This window comes from Talaromyces atroroseus, assembly GCF_001907595.1.
Source record: "Talaromyces atroroseus strain IBT 11181 chromosome Unknown scaffold_0, whole genome shotgun sequence".
In the NCBI taxonomy this organism is placed as follows: Eukaryota; Fungi; Ascomycota; class Eurotiomycetes; order Eurotiales; family Trichocomaceae; genus Talaromyces; species Talaromyces atroroseus.
Genome location: NW_017971432.1, coordinates 2,318,127 through 2,337,104, shown reverse-complemented (window position 1 = coordinate 2,337,104; position 18,978 = coordinate 2,318,127). Strand labels below are relative to the sequence as shown.

General features: G+C 47.7%; 7 protein-coding genes across 7 annotated transcripts; 3 read left to right on the top strand and 4 right to left on the bottom strand.

Annotated features, from left to right (window-relative positions):
- Positions 1-114: 114 nt before the first annotated feature.
- Positions 115-1,100, top strand: UA08_00825 (hypothetical protein; the record flags this gene model as incomplete). The annotated part of the gene is made up of 2 exons (XM_020260674.1): positions 115-370; positions 472-1,100. The coding sequence occupies 2 exons, from the start codon at positions 115-117 to the stop codon at positions 1,098-1,100; spliced, it is 885 nt and encodes a 294-aa protein (XP_020123842.1).
- A 764-nt stretch (positions 1,101-1,864) lies between these two features.
- On the top strand, positions 1,865-2,121 carry UA08_00824 (hypothetical protein; the record flags this gene model as incomplete). The annotated part of the gene is made up of 2 exons (XM_020260673.1): positions 1,865-1,897; positions 1,945-2,121. The coding sequence occupies 2 exons, from the start codon at positions 1,865-1,867 to the stop codon at positions 2,119-2,121; spliced, it is 210 nt and encodes a 69-aa protein (XP_020123843.1).
- Positions 2,122-2,532: 411 nt separating this feature from the next.
- On the top strand, positions 2,533-3,891 carry UA08_00823 (Actin cytoskeleton-regulatory complex protein end3; the record flags this gene model as incomplete). The annotated part of the gene is made up of 3 exons (XM_020260672.1): positions 2,533-2,769; positions 2,848-3,082; positions 3,140-3,891. The coding sequence occupies 3 exons, from the start codon at positions 2,533-2,535 to the stop codon at positions 3,889-3,891; spliced, it is 1,224 nt and encodes a 407-aa protein (XP_020123844.1).
- Positions 3,892-4,212: 321 nt separating this feature from the next.
- On the bottom strand, positions 4,213-10,787 carry UA08_00822 (hypothetical protein; the record flags this gene model as incomplete). Its single annotated transcript, XM_020260671.1, has 5 exons — positions 4,213-5,829; positions 5,888-6,712; positions 6,806-7,398; positions 8,170-10,267; positions 10,332-10,787. The coding sequence occupies 5 exons, from the start codon at positions 10,785-10,787 to the stop codon at positions 4,213-4,215; spliced, it is 5,589 nt and encodes a 1,862-aa protein (XP_020123845.1).
- Positions 10,788-11,479: 692 nt separating this feature from the next.
- On the bottom strand, positions 11,480-12,511 carry UA08_00821 (hypothetical protein; the record flags this gene model as incomplete). The annotated part of the gene is made up of 1 exon (XM_020260670.1): positions 11,480-12,511. One exon carries the CDS (start codon positions 12,509-12,511, stop codon positions 11,480-11,482), a length of 1,032 nt encoding a protein of 343 aa, XP_020123846.1.
- A 1,185-nt stretch (positions 12,512-13,696) lies between these two features.
- UA08_00820 (hypothetical protein) lies at positions 13,697-14,581 on the bottom strand (the record flags this gene model as incomplete). The annotated part of the gene is made up of 2 exons (XM_020260669.1): positions 13,697-14,231; positions 14,301-14,581. 2 exons carry the CDS (start codon positions 14,579-14,581, stop codon positions 13,697-13,699), a joined length of 816 nt encoding a protein of 271 aa, XP_020124132.1.
- Positions 14,582-16,357: 1,776 nt separating this feature from the next.
- Positions 16,358-17,800, bottom strand: UA08_00819 (hypothetical protein; the record flags this gene model as incomplete). Its single annotated transcript, XM_020260667.1, has 1 exon — positions 16,358-17,800. One exon carries the CDS (start codon positions 17,798-17,800, stop codon positions 16,358-16,360), a length of 1,443 nt encoding a protein of 480 aa, XP_020124642.1.
- Between the last annotated feature and the right edge of the window lie 1,178 nt (positions 17,801-18,978).

The following is an 18,978-nucleotide window of genomic DNA, read 5'->3' as shown; positions in this document are numbered from 1 at the left end:
AGCTGGAGGACCCTTTGCTGGCCCCCGGCGTATATTTCTCTTCGTGCTGCCCCCTCTCTTTCTCTGTCTCTTTCTTCTTGTCCTCGCATTTCCTCGAACCATACTCCCTTAGCAATGGAGGCCCTCTTGACACATTCCTTTGACTACCTTTCCTCCTACGAGCCAAACAAAATCCGCAAGGGTCTCCGCCAGGTCGAAGGACTACTCGCGCAGATATGTCTTTCGCGCACCCAGCAATCACAATTGGAAAAAAGACGATCCATGATTCCTCTCGGCCAAGCACCACCGGCGCCAAAGGCATTGAGCGAGTTGGCGGAGGATCCGGCTTTTCGTGAATTTTTTAAGCTGCAGGAGGGGTTTCAGTGGAACGGTAAGTAAATTGCTTTTTTACCCAGCCAGCATTTTTTTATTGATGAAAAATGTGCAACTGTATTCTATCTCCACCGATAATTGACTGTCTAAGTTGTTCAGTTGCCATTCGTCTCGTCACCTGCTTGGAGCATCTCCTCGGCCGCGGAAGCAATGGCGCAAACGACCTTTTGATAATTTCTACACTGGACCTGATTCAGGGCGCTCTCCTTTTGCACCCGCCTTCAAGATCACTCTTTGCGCGCGAGATATATATGAATATTCTTTTGGATCTGCTGGATCCCATTAACTGCCCCGCCATTCAGTCTTCCACTCTGTTGACCTTGGTGACAGCGCTATTGGACCAGCCCGCGAACACGCGCACTTTTGAACAATTAGATGGGCTTCTCACTGTCACGTCGCTGTTCAAATTGCGCGCAACTTCTAGAGAAGTCAAGCTGAAACTGGTCGAGTTCTTGTACTTCTACCTCATGCCCGAAACGCCCACTAGTATCCCCTCGGTTGCTGCCAGTGCGCCCAACACAGCGGTCCTCGGACTGCATCGAAGCCCGAGCAAGTTGTCGGGTGCTTTTGCCAAGAGTTATACGCCTGCGAGTGACAATCACACTGCAGGTCGCGAAACTCGTACCACAGAGGAGAAGCAGAAGATTCTTGGCCGTTATCTGAGCAATGTTGAGGACTTGGTCGAGGACCTGAAGGAGACTGCTCCGTTTGGGAGCGCCGTTTATTAGTGCTCTCTTCTATTCCTCTGCCCCTTTTGTCTTTCTTTTCTTCATCACTTGAACAAATTGACGATCTGACATGACTGTCGGTATATATTCTCTTACCTGTTTCGGTTCTTTCCTTGTTACGATTCCCCTTTGTTGCGACCTGCTATTTGCGTCTATGATTTTGATGATTTGGTGAGACTCTTGTACGATATGCAATTGATAGAATGAATTAATGCGATGACCGTATTTGGACAGACATAAAGCCCTGCGCTTAAGGGTGATGGGCCTTGCCCTATCCGCCGCATGGGGAGCGAGCCAGCCAGAGATGTCTAGCAATCTGGCTGGTCGATATATTCAACGCTTGCGATCGATCTGACATCTAAATTCGAGTTTGTGTAGCACTCGGAAGACTTGTTCAATCGTGAGAGGTAGCTGGTATATTTATTATTCCTCAAAAGGTCTTCCACATCGAACACTTGACATAAAAAGCGCAGCAGCCAAACCCATCCTTCAAATCCCGGCCTGACAACCAGGTCAATATGTGCGTTTACTCCGAAGTGAAGCAGCATTATTCTCAGTGCACTTTTCCAGAGGATGAAGACCATACCATACCAATTAAGCGGCGAATTGAAACAATACAACCGAACATGGATCAAGGGGTCACAAACAAGCTTTCTTGCATGAAGGAGAAAAGCAATGATGGATATTGTGTCGAGGCTGTACAATGACCAGCTACTCTCGGATCAACTAAGTTGCAAGGTCGTTGCCCTTTGTGCGAGGCAAAAATGTCTCTACGACGATTGACAACACCCGAGAGAGTAAGAAATTGTATACATGGAGGTGTTCCAGTACTGAGACTATATAGCCTCAACGAAATAAGTGGAATAGTTCAAAGCTTCCTCCTGATATTGAAATACAAGTCCACTTGGAAGGCCATTGCCCTGGCAGTATTCACCGTAGTATCGCAGAATATAAGGGTGATGATGACCAAGCCGCTCATAGATGCGTTTCTTTGTCGGTGGATGATCGAAAGTCTCCTTGATGACAATCCCGGTATCGCCTATTCTGAACACTTGCGCGAAGCAGCCGATACCTGCAAGCTGCAACTGCCCTCAATCTGCTGCTTGCAATGCTTCTACCAACGAACGGTACCATGGCCGATTTTCAGCTGTAGGCTCGTTGGCTACGTAACTCCGATGAGATGAGCGAGTTATATTGCTGTGTAAACAAGCAGATACAAAAAAGTTGAAAAGGGGTTGGCTGTTGGCAACGGCCCATGTGGGCGCGGGTATTATGTAAGGCATCCGCATCCGCATTCGATATAGACTCAACAATCAACCGCCAAGCTACAACCACATCGACCTCACTGAGCCACGCGCTTGCCCATTTTCTTTGTACAATATATCCCCCTGCATGACCGCCTACATATACCATATTAGCGCACCTCCAAACAATGGCAAAAAGAATTGAGCAGTGGGAAGTCGAGCGGTACTGGGAGATCTTCTCGTCGCTGGCAAACGGCCAGCCCCGTCTCAATAACTCGCAAGCCGCCAGTGTGCTTCGTAACAGTCGGTTACGAGACGAGCAGCTTGAGAAAGTATGGGATTTGGCCGATGTGGATGGAGATGGCGAGCTGGACTTTGAGGAGTTTTGCGTTGCGATGCGGCTAATATTTGATCTTGTTAATGGGGTGAGTCTACGACCTTTCTATCGTTGCACTAGAATTGGAAATTTCCTCCCTTTATTTTGTTAACAGCGTCCCAACTAGGAATATCAAGAAGTCCCGCGGGCGTTACCGGACTGGCTTATCCCCGAGTCCAAGGCACATCTAGTCCAGGCCAGTGCCGCATTGACCCGAGGCCAGGAACAGTTTGAGCGGATAGAGGATGAAGACGATACGCCCGGTCTGAAAGATGGATTTGACTGGTACATGAGCCCGAATGACAAGGCCAAATACGAGGAAATCTATAGCGCAAACAAGAATCACCGTGGCGAAATCACATGTTAGTATTGTCTACCTGTGCTTTTCGTTTATTTTCAACTAACGCGCGTGAACTCAGTTGAATCATTACATCCTCTTTACGACTCGTTAGAAGTGCCCGACACTGATGTCAGGTCGGCATGGAACCTAGTGAACCCCGCGGCATCTTCATCCATCAACAAAGACGCCACTCTCGCCTTCCTGCACATTCTGAACTTCCGACATGAGGGTTACCGAATCCCCCGCACCGTCCCACCTTCACTCCGCGCCTCCTTCGAGTCCAATAAGATTGACTACCAAGTCGACAACGTGCGCCCTGCGCAACGCTGGGGCGCAGACGGCGACACTGAAACGGCGACAGGCCGCAAAGCCAAATTCGGAGATACATACTTGAGCCGACTAGGTGTGAAATCATCCACTTATCGCCCTCAGGGCACGGATTTTAGCACCACCATCCAGGATGAAGAGTGGGAAAAAGTGCGTTTGCGTCGCGATCTGGCAGAACTCGAATCGAAACTGGAAGCTGCTAATCGCGCCTCGGAAGAGAGACGGAATGGCGGTGGACGAGATAGCGCGCGCAATGATGGACGGCCCAATTGGGCAATCATTAAAAAGGAGGCGCTTCAATTGCTAGAGTACAAGGAGCGCGAACTCCGTGAAATGAGAGAGGGAACGGGGCGGGCGAAAGATGGTCAGGATCTGGCGCGGTTGAGGGAGGATATTAAAACGGTGGCTGACCAGGTAGATGGCCTGAAGGATCATCTTGACAAGCGGAATGACGTTTTGGCGGATTTGAGACGGCAGATTGAGGATGTGAAGGCTAGTCGGTGAGCAGGTGTGAACTGAGCTGACTAGATTGAGACATTGTTCATGCTCCGTCGAGTAAATGTCCATGTTGTATATGTAGATAGGTCTTAATGAAGTTCTATTTTCTCTCTATTACCTCTATCTTCTTTTCTGATCTACTTTGGCCCTGGACCCCTTCAAACAGACAAACATTGAACAAGAAATAGACATTATTATCACAGCCTCCCACACCATATTAGGAGACTCCCAAACCAAGACACCCAAAGAAAGAAAACCAACCGTACCAATTCCCAGTGGTACATAATACAAAAAGCTCGTAAAACTACACGAAAAATAGGGAGGAAATCATCCAGTCAATTCAGATGTAATCCCCTGACCCTCCGTGGTCTCGACGGCATGAAAAGAACGTCCACTTGTCTCCTCCAGACCCTTCTCAGCACGAAGATAAGCCTCCTCACTTCTGTCCGTCAGAGTATCAAGATCCTTCTGCGAGAGCAATGATTCCGGATCATCACTTTGAATATGGAACTGCTCAAATTCCTCTTCGCCGAGAGCCTTGCGAAGATCCTCTATGTCGTTTTGTGTACTGTCGATGCTATTGTTATTGTCAAGCAGACTTTTGAATTTGCCCTTTTGAATGACTAGGCGCTCCAAGCGGCGTTTGGAGTCTGCCTTTTCGAGTAGAGTTTGTTCGACTGTGCCCTTGGTAGCGAGTCGGTAGACGATGACGGGTCGTGTTTGTCCGATTCGATGCGCTCGGTCTTGCGCTTGCAGGTCCTGTTGAGGGTTCCAGTCTGAGTCGAATAGGATCACGGTGTCGGCAGCTGTGAGATTGATGCCCTGGCCTCCTGCACGGGTACTCAGAAGAAAGATCTTGTAGTTCTTGTCTTTGTTGAAGGCTTGGATCTGAGCCCGGCGATCAACTTGGCTCACGCCACCATCGATACGGCAGCAATTCCATTTGCGGAGTTGAGTAGCCCAGTCTTGGATGAGGTCAAGCTGTGTCTTAAATTGAGAGAATATGAGAATCTTGTGCCCCTTTTTCATGAGACAGGGCACTAAGCGATCAAGGAGTAGCATCTTCCCAGAGGCTGTTACGAGGGTTTCATCGACGGTGGAAGAATCGTCACCCCACGGCCAATAGAAATTGTGCGGCGAATTGCATGCAAGACGTGCCTGCATGACGGGGTTCTGAAGCTTTTTGTTGCCAATCTCTTTCTTGGCCAGTTTAATGGTCTTTGCTCGTTCGATCTCTTCTTGCTCCGTTTCACCGGGCGTCTCTTCTTTCTCTTCTTCTTCCTCAAGACCATCCTCGAGCCTGCGGAGTTTGGCATTAAACTCTCGGTCGCCGATTTCTCGGTAGCTTAGACGGCCCTTTCGCGTCATACGGCCACTAATGCTGCCTGGTGTTGACGTGCCAGTAGATTTTACGCTTTTGTTTGGAGTCATTGATCCGCTGTAGTCTTCGGCTTTTCTTTTCACGCTTGTGGACCGAGAGACCCGTCCACTTTTGGCCTCGATACGTTCGATTGCCCTGTTCTCCAAGTATTGGCGGCCAGTGCCACTTATAATCTCCCTATAAAGCTCCTTTTGCTCTGATGTAAGCGGGGCGTAAAGGATATATTCTCGTTTCTTGGGAAGGGAAGTTTCCACATCTGTCTTGACTCGCCGCAAGAGGAAAGGCTTGAGAATGGCATGCATAGTAGTGACGAGTTTGCGTTTGCGCCTTTCAATAACATCCTTCTGGCCATTCTTGTCGAGAACAGAAGAGAAATCAAACCAGCTTTCAAAGTTGCCCAGATCGTTGAAGATTTCAGGTAGCAAGAAGTGCAAAAGCGACCATAGCTCGGATATATTGTTTTGTAGAGGGGTTCCCGTTATGAGAAGTCTATTTGCTGAATGGTAGGTAAGAAGCTCCTTGATCAACTTGCAATTCATGTTCTTCAGACGATGGCCCTCATCCTAACAACCTTGTTAAAAGGGGTGACCTAGAATACGTCGGCAAACAGGACAGACTTACCACGACGATGTACTTCCAAGAGAATTGAGACAAGAAAGCGCGATCATTCATACAAATCTCATATGATGTGCATACTACAGGGAAATCCCTGTCTTTCTGATCTTTCAATTTCATCTGCTTCCGGAGCTCGGCGCGCTCAGGCTTAGAGCCATGGTACAGAACTGTTTTGATACCAGGAGTCCATCTCTGGAATTCGTCAACCCAGTTACTGACCGTGCTCAAGGGTGCCGCAATCAAGAAGGGACCCGAAATGTTATTTTCTTTAAAGAACGCAATCAGAGATATAGTTTGGACGGTCTTTCCGAGACCCATCTCGTCTGCCAGAATACCACATAGTCCATTGATCCAAAGTGATTTCATCCACTCTAGCCCCTCCAACTGATATCGGCGCATTTTGCCGCCTGTAACCAAAGAGGGCTGTTCTGTGGCTACTAATCCTTCCTGTTCACCGATTGCCGATGGCTTCGCTTCTAGTTCATCTGCAGCTTGCGCCAAAGCCTCTTGAACACTTGGATTACCTTCCTTGACTTCCACATCGGCTTTCTTGAAGTAGCTTGAAATGTCCTTGCCTGGTGTGTTCTTCTTTGCACCCCTTTTTGCAGTGGCTTTCTTTGATTGTACTTGATCGGTTGCTCTGGTAGCCACGTTATCAACTTCGGCCTCTTCGTTCGCTTTCAATCGGGAGCTGCGCCGTCCAGAAGTCGTTGTTGTAGCTGGTTCTGGCGCAGCCAGCGCAGCCTGTCTTTTAGCAGCGGCTTTTCTTTCTGCCTCTTGCTGTTGTCTCTGCTGTTCTTTCATCTTATCGGACATGATCGCAACAAATACCTATATCACGAGATGCAGAAAAATTGGTAAGTGAGCACGAGTTGAAGGGAGAAAAAAAAATTCGCATAAAGCGACCTGCCAATTCCAACTTACGGAACTTGTTTGAAGCAATTTGGTCAAAGCTCTCGCCTTCATATCCATGCCTTCTGTATCATCGTCATCACCATCTCCGTCTTCTGCGATATCCGGTGTCGCATCAATATTCCCCACTCCATTCTTCGCATTATCAACCTCGTCAACCACCATCTTCACGTCCTGCTGAACCGACGACGCTGACCCGGTGGCAGGCGAAGTTGGAGGACTTGACTCCTGCCGTGCAGAAACCGATTCGGCCATGGTAACGGGAGTTGTGACGCTTGACATTTCGGCATCGACCGCTCCTTGCTGCTTTTTGCTGGGGCTAGACCATTTATTTGCGAAGAAGTTGAGAATCCGGGAGCCCATTAGAAATAGAAGTACGGAGTGGGAATGCGTAGCGCTGGGCAGTGGAGGAGAAGGGTTGACAATATCCGCAAATCTCCCAAACGAAAGAAAGTCTGCACCCAATCTCCCAATCAGAGACCCTTCATTAAGCCGATCCGTTTCGGAGTAGTTGTCGCGGAATTGATTCGCCTCTCCTTTTCGACGCGGGCAGAGATCGGGATAAGCAAGCAAACGCGGCGCGGTATCACGTGCGCGTAGAATTTCTCTTTAACCAAATTCGTAGCGTAATTCTGACTGCGACATTTTTTTTTTGTCTTAAGAACTTTCTCTAATTTTCTTGTAGCTGACTATTATCGTGTTCCTGACGAATATTAAATGGAACAAAAATGATCTGGTTATGAAATCATTTCTAGATTCTGAAACGGTTTTTCTGCTATATGTTATTTCGAAATCAAAGGGTGATTGAATAGTTTATCAGGGTTCGTCACATCACGTGCATGTTGTCTAATGTGATGAGAGTATGTGTCTGGGAAAGAAATTCGTAAATTCTTTGCTAGTCTGTTGATACAATAGTCTTGACTGATCTGTCAACAAGAAAGTGGCCAGAGAGTTCGAGTTCTAATTACACAAAAGTCCATTTTCTATGTGTTGTTGGTACACAAAATTTGTATTAACACATTTTCCCAAGTCAACTTACCAGGAAAAGAAGAATTGAGATAACACCAGAAGAGGAAGAGAGAAGGGGATCAAAGAATGTAGACTACCTCTTCGAGAGGTAGAAAGCCTGTAACTGACTCTAACAAAAAGTCCGAAAGATAGCGTATGTCATGGCCTCATAGACATTGCAAATATTCAATCAGGCATGAACGATCATGACTCATACACATCGTGAAATCATTGAGAAGAGACAAAGGAAAGAAAATCAAAAGCAAAAAGAGAAAGGGAAAGAACACAGATTGGAACAGAAATTCATCAACTCGTGTACTCATTCGCTTCTTGATTACTTGTCCAGGCATATCATTTTTTCTGCTCACTCTTCACAGCAGGGCGGGCACGAAGAACTCGTTGAGAAACAGGATATTCAGACTTTTTGCTCCGCTTGGGTTGTGAGGCAAGTGAATCATTACTTGCAATTCGCTTTTTCCCGACCGCTCTTTTCTTGTTTGTCGTCTGGCATGTCTTAGTGTTTAAGGGGGGTAGCTCGACAGTTATGTTATCACATTGTGCCGAAAGTTTGCCTGACAATTGCTTCTCTAGAGCTTTCGACTCATTCAATTCATCTGTTGGAGTTGATGAATCTGCTATTTGATCTCGCGGCCCCCCAGCCATCCCAGGTTCTTTTTTTTCGTTCGCATGGATGTTACCAGTTGATTGTCGCTCTCGATTGTTTGATGTAATGGGTTGGCAGGGCTGGATAGTGCCTGCTTTCTGGGCCCCATTCCGGTCTTCGATGCTAGAAACAGGATCGATTACCTTCATAGGCGCCTGCTGTTCCTGCATCTTCGACAAGTCGGCAATCTCCCTCGGAAATTTGTGCGTGATGATTTCTAATACTGACTGGTCACCACTGGAGCTGTACGTTTTAGCAAAGCTAGGCGAACTTCCTCCGGTTCCCTGTTCGCTCGGTTCCTCAGCTGGGCTATCCTGCGCAAGAGTTGTAGACCTCAGATCCCACTTGGTTATTGATGCCGTAACCTCTATGGTGTTTGGCTTTTCTATCGTCTTTAACTGGCGTGCAACGTAGTCCGGGTTGGAGAAAGGAGTTGAATTCAAGTGCGTAGTTATCGACGCTGATTCACCGTCCGGGAGTGACGAGGGGTATTCGTATGCCGAACTGCCTGAGCGAAGCTGCACGTCGCGGACCACATTGTCAGAAGAGTCTGGAGTTGCTAAAGTCATTTCAGCACTTGTTTGGGAAGAAATAGCCCAGCGCTTATCGGCTGTCTTTGCTCTTGCTTCCGTACTGCTTGAGGAATATGACTCTTTTCTAGGAGATCTTTGAAGATTGATCGGTGAAATCAAATCCATTGCGTTCCGGTCGACTATGGTTTCGCTCAAAGCTGAATCAGGGGATTGGGGGTAATCTCCATGCATTTGCTTTTCACGCGATTCTGTTGTTGGAGAAAGTGCAGGTCTAGGGTAACGTTTGCCATTTGACCAGCAGCCAAGCTTGCGACGCACTGGTAAAGGGAAATGGCCTTGTACCGGAAATGATCTGTTCGGCTTAGGCGGAGATTGTTCAATGGTATCATCGCTATTTGGCTCTCTGATTATCGGTTGTGGTAGTGAACGGGTGAACATCACATTGACAATATCAGCGGGATGACTATATGGCGTTGGTGGTTCAAAAGTCTGTATGTGGGCTGCATTCCTTGCACCTATTTTGAGACGAACCAGACTTTGGCGTGGCAATTCAATATGTGACCAGCGATTGTTGGGCATTTGCTGACGAGGAAGAGGTTGGATATGGCTTCCTTGTCGAGGAGACGATAAGTGTGCATCTCGCATGTTATTGACAGTGTCAGTATGTCCATTTTGAACACCGGGCTGTCTTTCAACTAAAGACTCTTGTAGCTCTGGTCTATCGTCTCTGGTTATAGTCACCGGATGTGTTGTTTGATCAGTAATCAGTCTCCATTCGAATGCCTCAGGAACGCCTTCGTGATTAGATACTGATGTATTTGCGACAAATTGGTTATCCCATTCACCAGCGTATGTCATTGGCAAGCCACGCCTGGATAGAAACCTCCTTGCAGTCTGAAGATCACCGACCTGACACAAGAGGTATCTCATCCTTGAATTTTTCTGAATGACGCGATGACACTGTGTCCACGACCTTTTTGACATGATTAGGCGCGCTGGCACAGAATGTTTTCTGAGGTCAGAATTGTCTAGGCACATCAAGGCTCTCAATTGCTTGTGCTGCATTTCCTCGAGAACGCGATTTTCGTAGTCCACGTCTGCATTCCTCTTGTGGAGATTGCGTTTCAGTTCCTCGATATCGAATTGGTTTAAGCCTAGTAGGAAACGAATTTTGGACATTTCGTGGAACTCCAACATGTTTTCTGCAATCTCGATTTGTAGACCCAGCGACAGATCGTGCCATTGCGGATTGTCGAGTATCTTTTGTTCCTGGAGTGAATGCGTGAGTGAGTTAACACGGGCATATTCAAATAGAGAACTATATGGCACCTACTTCATCATGGTAATCGCCGGTAGCGTCACTGCCAGGTAGCTGCAATTCATCCTCATCCTCGTCGCTGCTGATATCGAGGTCTGAGCTATACTCCCTGTTTAGCAGAGCCATGTTTCTCATGTATTGCGGGTTCTGGGGCCCATTGCTAGCGATGAAGTTGTCGAAGCTCTCTGAAGGGATATGAGGGAAAGGTTTCAGATCAGCCAAGTCCAGACTGTGGTCGTCCTCTTGACACGTGATGCTTTCTGGTTTTCTTGACGAGGGAGGACTCTGCCCGGCGGGAAGCGGCTGGTCGAGCGTGGGAAATGCGGCAGGAGGAAGGTGCGGGTTGAAGTCGACATAATTCTTGATCTTTGTCTTTGCCGCACGTCGTGGCATTCGTCGATGATCGGTCACTAAGAACTCGTCATCGGATTGATACCGTTGTGGAGGATTGATGCTCGATCTTAACCTCATGGCAAACCAGTTGCCAGATTATCCTCCATCAGAAGGTGCTTGAAGAGACAACAAGAGCGACGCAAAGAGGGGGAGGGGGAAGGGGAGACAGAAAGAAAAAAGGAAGATTCAACGAATGACGATAGTTGGCAAGGAGGAAAAAACCTCGAGATTCTGCAAAATTAATGAAGGAATGACAACAACGAGTGTGATTTGCAGTAGGGAGGAGGAAGAAAAAAAAGGTCAAGTTGTCGTGACAGAGAGACAAAAGAACGGCTGCCTAGACAATGTGTATGTACGCTGCCAGAGGGACTTATCAGACCATCATTCGAGTCAGCCTACTGATAATAATGGGTGGGCATGTGTCAGGTCTTTGACGGAGTGGGTGGGTAGCTCTTGGTCTGTTCTGAGCACCGCCTGTTCATTGTTCGTTTTATGTCACTATAAAGCTGAGGATGAGACGAATCCCAGGGGAGTGTGTATTTGCTTCTTTTCTCCTTCAGAAAAAAAAAATCACAGCCTAGCAAATCTCTGTATTCAGAATCATGGGATTACATGCATTTCGGTTGTTTCCACCTCATCTAGCTATCTATTGTTTTTGGCGCGCAACATACCAATGGTATGATATGATCCTGTCCCAATGACGCCTAAGTAGTCCAAAGCAAGGAAGAGAAGCTACTTTTTCCATAAAAAATTCTAGTAATAATATATCATTAAAGACTGCGCTCGATGAATGGAGCCGGCTTTCGCCTCAGATGCTCCGAATCCCCTTCGAGATGAGTCTGCGCTGACTCAATACAATCCATAGCATGTCCAATAGCCAGCGTGGTATCGTCGTCATATTCAATAAAACTCCTCTTCTTTGTGAGGTGACATCCCCCATGGCCGTGAGAATGACAAGATATCGGATTCACCGCTAAAGACGCTTGTTGCGATTCTTGACGGCGGGCTTCCGCAACTTCGCGCTTTGCATCGAGAATGGACTGAAAAGACAGGAGAAGCAGCCGCATAGAGTCGTCCACATCTATGCAGAAACGCCGATGGTGCACAGCCCACATTGCAGCAGCCATATCCATATTTAGCATGCTCATTAAGTAGGCAATGACCACACTAGCGGATCGGCTATTGCCTGATTCACAAAAGACGAGCACCCTCGGTGGCAGATCTGAGCCGGCCGAGGCTCCTGATGATATGTGCTGATTTATGCGGCGAATAGCCTGGGGGTAGAGGGCGATGAGTTCTTGGTCACTGTCCACATCGACCGAGTCAGACTGCACCCCCAATTCTTCGGCAACCTTGGTCCCCGAAAGCAAGCGTACAATGGCCGCTCGCTTGTCACGAATCGACAAAAGTAAAGTGATGCCTTCATCCTTGACAAACTTCTTATCCCGCGCCACGGAAGCGGGCCCCAGGTACAAGAAAGGCAGGACTTGCTGAGCTTCTCGGCGCATGGAGTAGGTCCATTCGGCACGAGGTGCTTTGTGAAGGAACCACGACTGGTGAACTTTGTCGAAGAAACCCTGGTTAACAAACTCCCCAGTTTCAAAAGTGTGGTCTTTCGGCGGCTCAATGACGAGATTGTCGCTTTTTCTGTCACCCAGTGTCGATGGGGGGATCAGTGTCTTCATATAATAGCTAGGGACAGCTGCGTGATAATCATGAGCGGGAGCATATAGTGCTGCGGGAGTTTTAGAAAGCACATTATTACGCTGTACGTCTGCAGTGGGCTGCACCATATCTGACATTGCGTAGTCTGCCATTGATAGAACAGTGGTAGTATGCATGCAGTATAGATTGATTCACCGGGCCAGCTATTTCTTATAGAAGAATAGGGAAATGGCAGTGAATTGAGGGGTGTAATGGAGAAAAATATAGCGTGCTATCGCGGTGCACAGAGGACCAGCTCAGCACATAGCTAGTTAGTTACTGCAGGGTTGACTGTCAGCAAACAAACCAGGGGAGGAGTTCGAGGATGTTGAAGAAGGGCTGAGAGCCTAATCGGGAATAGTGCGCACCCGTGGCTGGCTGCTGGGCTAATCGGATGTCACGATGATCGCCCGAGTGCCTGCAGGGGTAATGCCTTATATAAGCAGGTCTGTTTGCTCGGTTTGTCTGATGATGGAGGGTGTAGTTTGCGCCGACTACGCACAGACCAAGTGCCGCTACACTAGGAGCGGCATTTCTAATTTCCGTGCCAAGAGTTGCACTTGGTCTGTGCGTAGTGCCGCCTAACTTCTACCACTCTGAGCATTATCTGGTCTGTACACGTGCATGCATGAAATGGCATTCAGCCTCGTCCAGCCACTTTGGCTGAAATCGAAATGCAATGATCAAAAGAACTTCCTGCCTATGAAACCTTCATCTACTTAAACGTTACTAAGCATAGAGATAGCAGCGAATGTGTATTGTGGTAAAGACTAATAGGAGTTGTAGTGCTGGTGACATCAATTATCGTAACAGAGAGAACTGGGTATATCTGATAAAGAGTAAAAATGTCAAAAACAACGGGTTGGCCTCGACAATAAAGAAAAGGAAAGGAAAAGAAAAAGAAATGAATCAAAAGGAACGCCCCCTATTCCCCTGATAACCGATTGACTGACTACAAGAACCAGATTGCATGTCTCGAACTTCTCCCATAATTTCCGATGCCAACCCAAAATAGGGAGGGACAAAAGAACGCCTTTAATCTCTTCAGGCCAAGAGAAAACAAAAGCAACTGAAACCCACATAAAAACCACACCTCCTTAAAGCTTAATACTTGTCGCAAGTCATCTTGGACGGTGCATATGAAGCAAGTATAAAAGCTGTCATGAACATGAAATCTGCGTAACGCCCACTGATGCACCCACTTACACACAAAAGGAAAATGAAGAGAGGGGGAGACAGAAAGTCAAAAGATAAGAGAGGAGACGAATGACATGAAACCATGATTATACCTCGCCGGTAGCAACCACAGGTATGCCATGATGGGGAATCGACTGCTGCAGCCCGGCAACAATTTTCTCAAGCTCTTCAAGGCGTCGATCCTTCTCTTCAACCTCGCGTCGCAAGCGCTTCAGCTCATTATGGAGATCTACATTGTCCCCGTCATCCACAACATCATCAAGTACCGTCTCAGTGCCATCGTGTTTACGCTTTAGCCCCGGACTAGGATCTAAAAAGCTCGACTTGAGACCTTCGACGTCTGCCACGGTGAGCACCGATAATTCTGGCGAGTTTCCATTCTCCGAGTGCATGTGTCGACGGCGGAGATGCTCTTTCAAGTTCTCTTGCCGCGTAAACCCGTTGCCAGTGCTGCGGTTGCAATCAGCGTATGGGCACATTAAGGGTTTCTTCGTGGTGGAATTCTTCTTGTGCACTTCGCGCTGATGTCGCAAAAGACCGCCGGAGTATGTAAAGCCTTGAATCTTGTCGCAACCGGGTTCCATGCATTTATAAGGTCGGTCGTGTTTATCCATGTGTTTACTATTGAGCGATTGTTAGCGAAGGGGCCCAAACAAAAGAGGATATTTGTAACAATTGGGAAATACTTACTTCCATTCACAAGGTCGTCTGAAGGTCGGCGGATTAGCCTGACAGTCGGCATGATCGCAATAAATCTGGTTGCTTTCATTCTTTGGCGGGTCGCGAGAACGTCGCACCGACAAACGCGGGCGCGTTCCATCAAGATTTGTGAGATTTGTGAGAGAGTCTGTCATTTTGGTAGGGGGTGAAAGCGATTCTGGCGCAGCAATTAGAATAGCACTAGGTCCACTGGGTCCTTCACTTCTTGGACTGGGATAATCTGTGCCGTCGCCCATGACAGTAGAAGGCATGAAGGACTAAGTCTATTTCGCGAGTTGAGCCGAGGGTCTAGTTGATTTTGGTGTTGGTGTTATTATGGATCGATCCTCCACACTTTGTTATCTTAAAGGCGTCGTGGTTGTATTTCTGTGAGGTTAAGGCTGATGAGCGAGTTCGACGAGAATATGTGTCTGATTCAGCGTTGGGTCGAAAAGTGGACGCGGTCTTCCAGTTATATACAGCCCGGCATATACTTCGTGGAAGGCATCCGCGGATGATTTTTTGCCACCTGAAAATTCAGGTTTCCAGGCTGCTCTCCGAAGCGCCCAGTAAGCTTAGCTGTAGACGCGGGCTATGACGCGGCGCTTCACAGAACGAAGGCTGCTGCGAATTGCCAGCGACGAGATTCTGATCTTGGACGCCTAGTCCAGACAGGCGAATATTCCAACAACAGAAGCGAGGTGCGCAGCCCACAACAACCGTCGTGTGACGACGATGACTCCACCAGAGCTCGGGGGTCGTGGCAGGGATTGCACCGATTCGAGGCGAGGCCTGTCTGCCTGGATCTCTAGATACTTGGCTAGTGTAGGCAGAGAGGACGCGATGAGTCACCGCAAGGGATGGGGTGAGAGATGGAAAATTGCTAAGGGATGCGCGAGAATACGTTCTTCATACCTTAGTTATTAGGCACGACCGGCTGAGCCTGAGGCCGAGCCGACGCCACGCCGCCACACACCGCCCAGGTCACGTGCGTCACGTGCGTCACGTGAATCCTAATGCGGCGCCTCGAGCGACGACGAAAAGATATGCGGTTTGGTTGTTCTTTCTCAGCATTCGGGGACAACGGGAAAGCGTCTTATGTAGCTTCTCCAAGTCTCTCCCTCAACTTCAGGCGCGCAACGCTAGTCGATATGGTCGGACACAAATCCCTCTGCCACGTCGTTTCATGGGCCACAAGCGGGCCATTTTGCTCTCTTCAGACACCAATCAATCGTATGCCTGAGTTGACAGCATCAAGTGCCTAATTTTACTTTAGCCCGCCATTCTGCCGAGATTTTCTTTCCATATAAACCTACTTATGATGGCCAAGACTGGGCAAACATGCGATGACTTCTTGCTCGAGCGAGTTCAGCTAGGTACCTAGGCAAGCCACGAGCCTGGTAAGTGTCTTGAGTGCTAGGCAGTAACTAGTTACGGAGAGTTCTCTCGATGAGTCATTCTTAGTTCCTGTAGCTAGTCATGCATTTGAATATTGACCGAATACACCATTAGTAGTGCAACTAATGGCAGCTATCTGATTTGCAAGCAAGTCACAACACGTAACTAATTATTTATTGCCTAGGTAGTATTATTGGCATATACAACTCAGAATGTCTCAATAATACAGCACAGAGAAAGCGGACAAATGAAGAAAGTAGAAAATGACGATGGAAGTAATACCAGTTCAGCCCTCTGGTTGGGTAGCTAATTGAGCCCGGAAGAGATGCTGCATGGATCATTGCGGCCTCGAGACAGCAGCCTACAAGGCTCCTATTCTTAGGATAGCGCCAGTGCCGAGGCTGGGATTGATTAACCCTCGCAGCTCCTAGTGGGCTTTCTCACCGTGACATCTTGTGATGTTCCTCCCTAATCACCTTTAGGTGAGTGATAAGGGAGCTGGAAGTACATCTCAAATGAGATGCATGGGTGCTTAATAATCAAGGAGGAGTCGTGCGACAATAGCCAAGGGTCCACATGGTTCGATCGATGTTCAACTTCTGAAGGTACTCGCATGAGCACAACTATTTATCTATTCTAAATTCCGAGTCCTAGACGTCCCAAAGCCTTAGGACTCCATCACCATCCGGAACGACAAGAAGCCCCAAATCCGAACAAACCATCTGTGGAATATGGTATTCGTCTATTTTATCCTCCGCGCGCCTCGTAAACTGCTTCTTGAGATTGCTTTGAAAATCGTATACCTCGACTGTTCCATCTAGTATCTGAAACATCAGCTTTCGGCCACCATCCACGAATTGCACCCCTCTAATATACGCAAAGCGGCGCATCATGTTATTATCAAAGCCCAGACGCCATCGCATCCGCTCCTCCCCCGTATATGGATCCCAGATGAGAAGTTCTGCGTCTCTTTCTCCGCCTGCTATCATGGTCCCATCGGGACTCCAGGCCAGGGAACGCGCCCAGTGACGAAAGCCTTCAAAGCGAGAGACTGGATGTCCGGTGCTAATGTCATAAACATGAATATAAGTCTTAGGACTCCCCTGGCTGATGGCAAGATACTTCCCACACGGGGAGAAGGCACCGCTCCAGAGCTGGCCACCAAATGGGCCTAGGACATGGAAGCAGACTCCCGACCTGGCGTCCCAAATACGTGCTGTACCGTCCCACGCGATGGATGCGACTAGCATGCTGTCTGGGCTCATTGCAGCCCACATTACCGAGTCCGTGTGGCCGAGGAGTTGGTACTGGAGGGAGTTAGTTTCAACATCCCACAGATTAACGCAGGGGAGAGATGCAGCTTCACGAGTTCCGTGTTGGGTTGTCTGATTGTTACTGAGATAGATCATGAATTTACCGTCAGAACTGAAGGTGGGACTACCGAAAGAAGCCAGCTCGCCTTCGAAGCATATTTTGTCTTCCTGTTCGTGTAATCTGATGACGTTGCGAAGGGTATTTCTCACTTCGTGGTCAAGGGCTCTGATAGCTTTTTCAGCGTGATCCCAACCGTAGTCTGCGGTAATTTCGGTTACTAGAGGTTTCAATATTTTGTCTGCTAGGGCGTCGACAGTAACGCTTTTCTTCTCTCTTCCTTTTCTCACCAGCCTCCCATGTTCGTCCAGCTCCCATAGGATAACGAGACGCCCTTCTTGAGGAGAACTTTGTGATACCAGAATATAACGAGTCGTCTTTTGATTCTCGTCTTTACCACTTTTATTATTCATTATTAAGCTTGGACAAAATCGGACCTTGCTCGCCGTCTCCGTATGTCCTCTCAACACCTCGAGACGCTCCTGCGTAGTCACATCAAACACATGGATGTCCTCCTCAATCCCGACGGCGATAAGTTTTTCATCGGGGCTTAGGGCAAGCGAGCTTGCCTTTCCACCTAGTGGGATTTTTGCCCTTTCTTGGCCCCAGTGTTTGGGATGGCCTGGAGTCCAGGCTGCGGGCTCTCCAGAAGGAGATGTGAAATCATTCTGAACAGCGTAGGTGTACTGCTCGAGGAACCTCTTTCGATTCATAGACTCCATTTTCTGTGGTCTGTATAGCGAAACTATGTCTATGTCAACGATACATGTTGACTCATTAAATACTGAGTAAGAAAACTGCTGCCTGCTGTTAGTGACTCAGAGGTGGGGAATTCTAACTAGCATCTAGTATGTACTGTAGTTCGTGCCGCGCGTTGCCTTAAGAGGTGCATCAGAATAAACGGAGGCTTGAATTCTTGCATAACTTGCACTGGTTGTGCTTGCAGTCTACTAGGTAGGAATTCGGTGGCTAAAGAAGGCACCAAGGTAATAATAAAGCGGGATCAAAACAAGTCACATGGATCAAAAGAGATAACGACCAGTAACATAAGGGGCAGCAGGAGATTTTTGCCAGTGAAGTACTTCAGGCGCCCTTAGTCGATGGTCGCTTTGTTTCTCAACTAAGGGAGCAGCTTGCTAACTGCGAATGAGTAATGTCGGTGAACAATGTAAGATATTTTTTGCTTACTGCAACAAAGAATCAAACTATCCAGTAAGACTAAAAACAATGTTTACAACTTAAACGATCGCTCCTTTATTTTTTAGTCCCAATAGAACTAGTATAGTCGAGGTGAATCAATGGCGGTAATTGGGAGGCTCGGGTCAGTTGATGTATGGTGAAGAATCATGATTGCCCGGTAAATACTAAAAACAGAAAGCTAGATCGGCGCTTCTCTATTGATTTGAATGAAGTTTTTGCGTAATCCCAGTCAATCGTTGGAGAGAAAATGATATAAAGTCATATGATTTCCAGCCTCTTTCCATGCTCAAATACCTTCCTTCAAAAAAGAACTCGAAGTTCTCCAATGTCCCTATATATATACGCACTTATCATGTTCAAGAAAAAGCAAGAGAAAAAAGTCCGCATCTACGACCCAAAACCCAGGCGAGTCAAACATCTAGTCTGAACGTTGCCCAGGTCGAAAGCTGGTCCGATCAACAAAAAGACCCAAGATATGAGCGGGACATTCTTTGGAATATTTGCGAGACCGAAAGGGCAGTCAAGAAGATGGCTCCCATGGTGCCGCGAAATAAACGGGCGTTGTCAAAGTACACAAGAGCAGCCAGATGAACAAAAGGCCACGGTCAATCAAAGAATGCTAGCAACACCACAATAGTTTGAGTACAGAGCTCTCAAAGGTCAAGGTGACGGTAAAAGTGATATAGAGACTACTTACCTA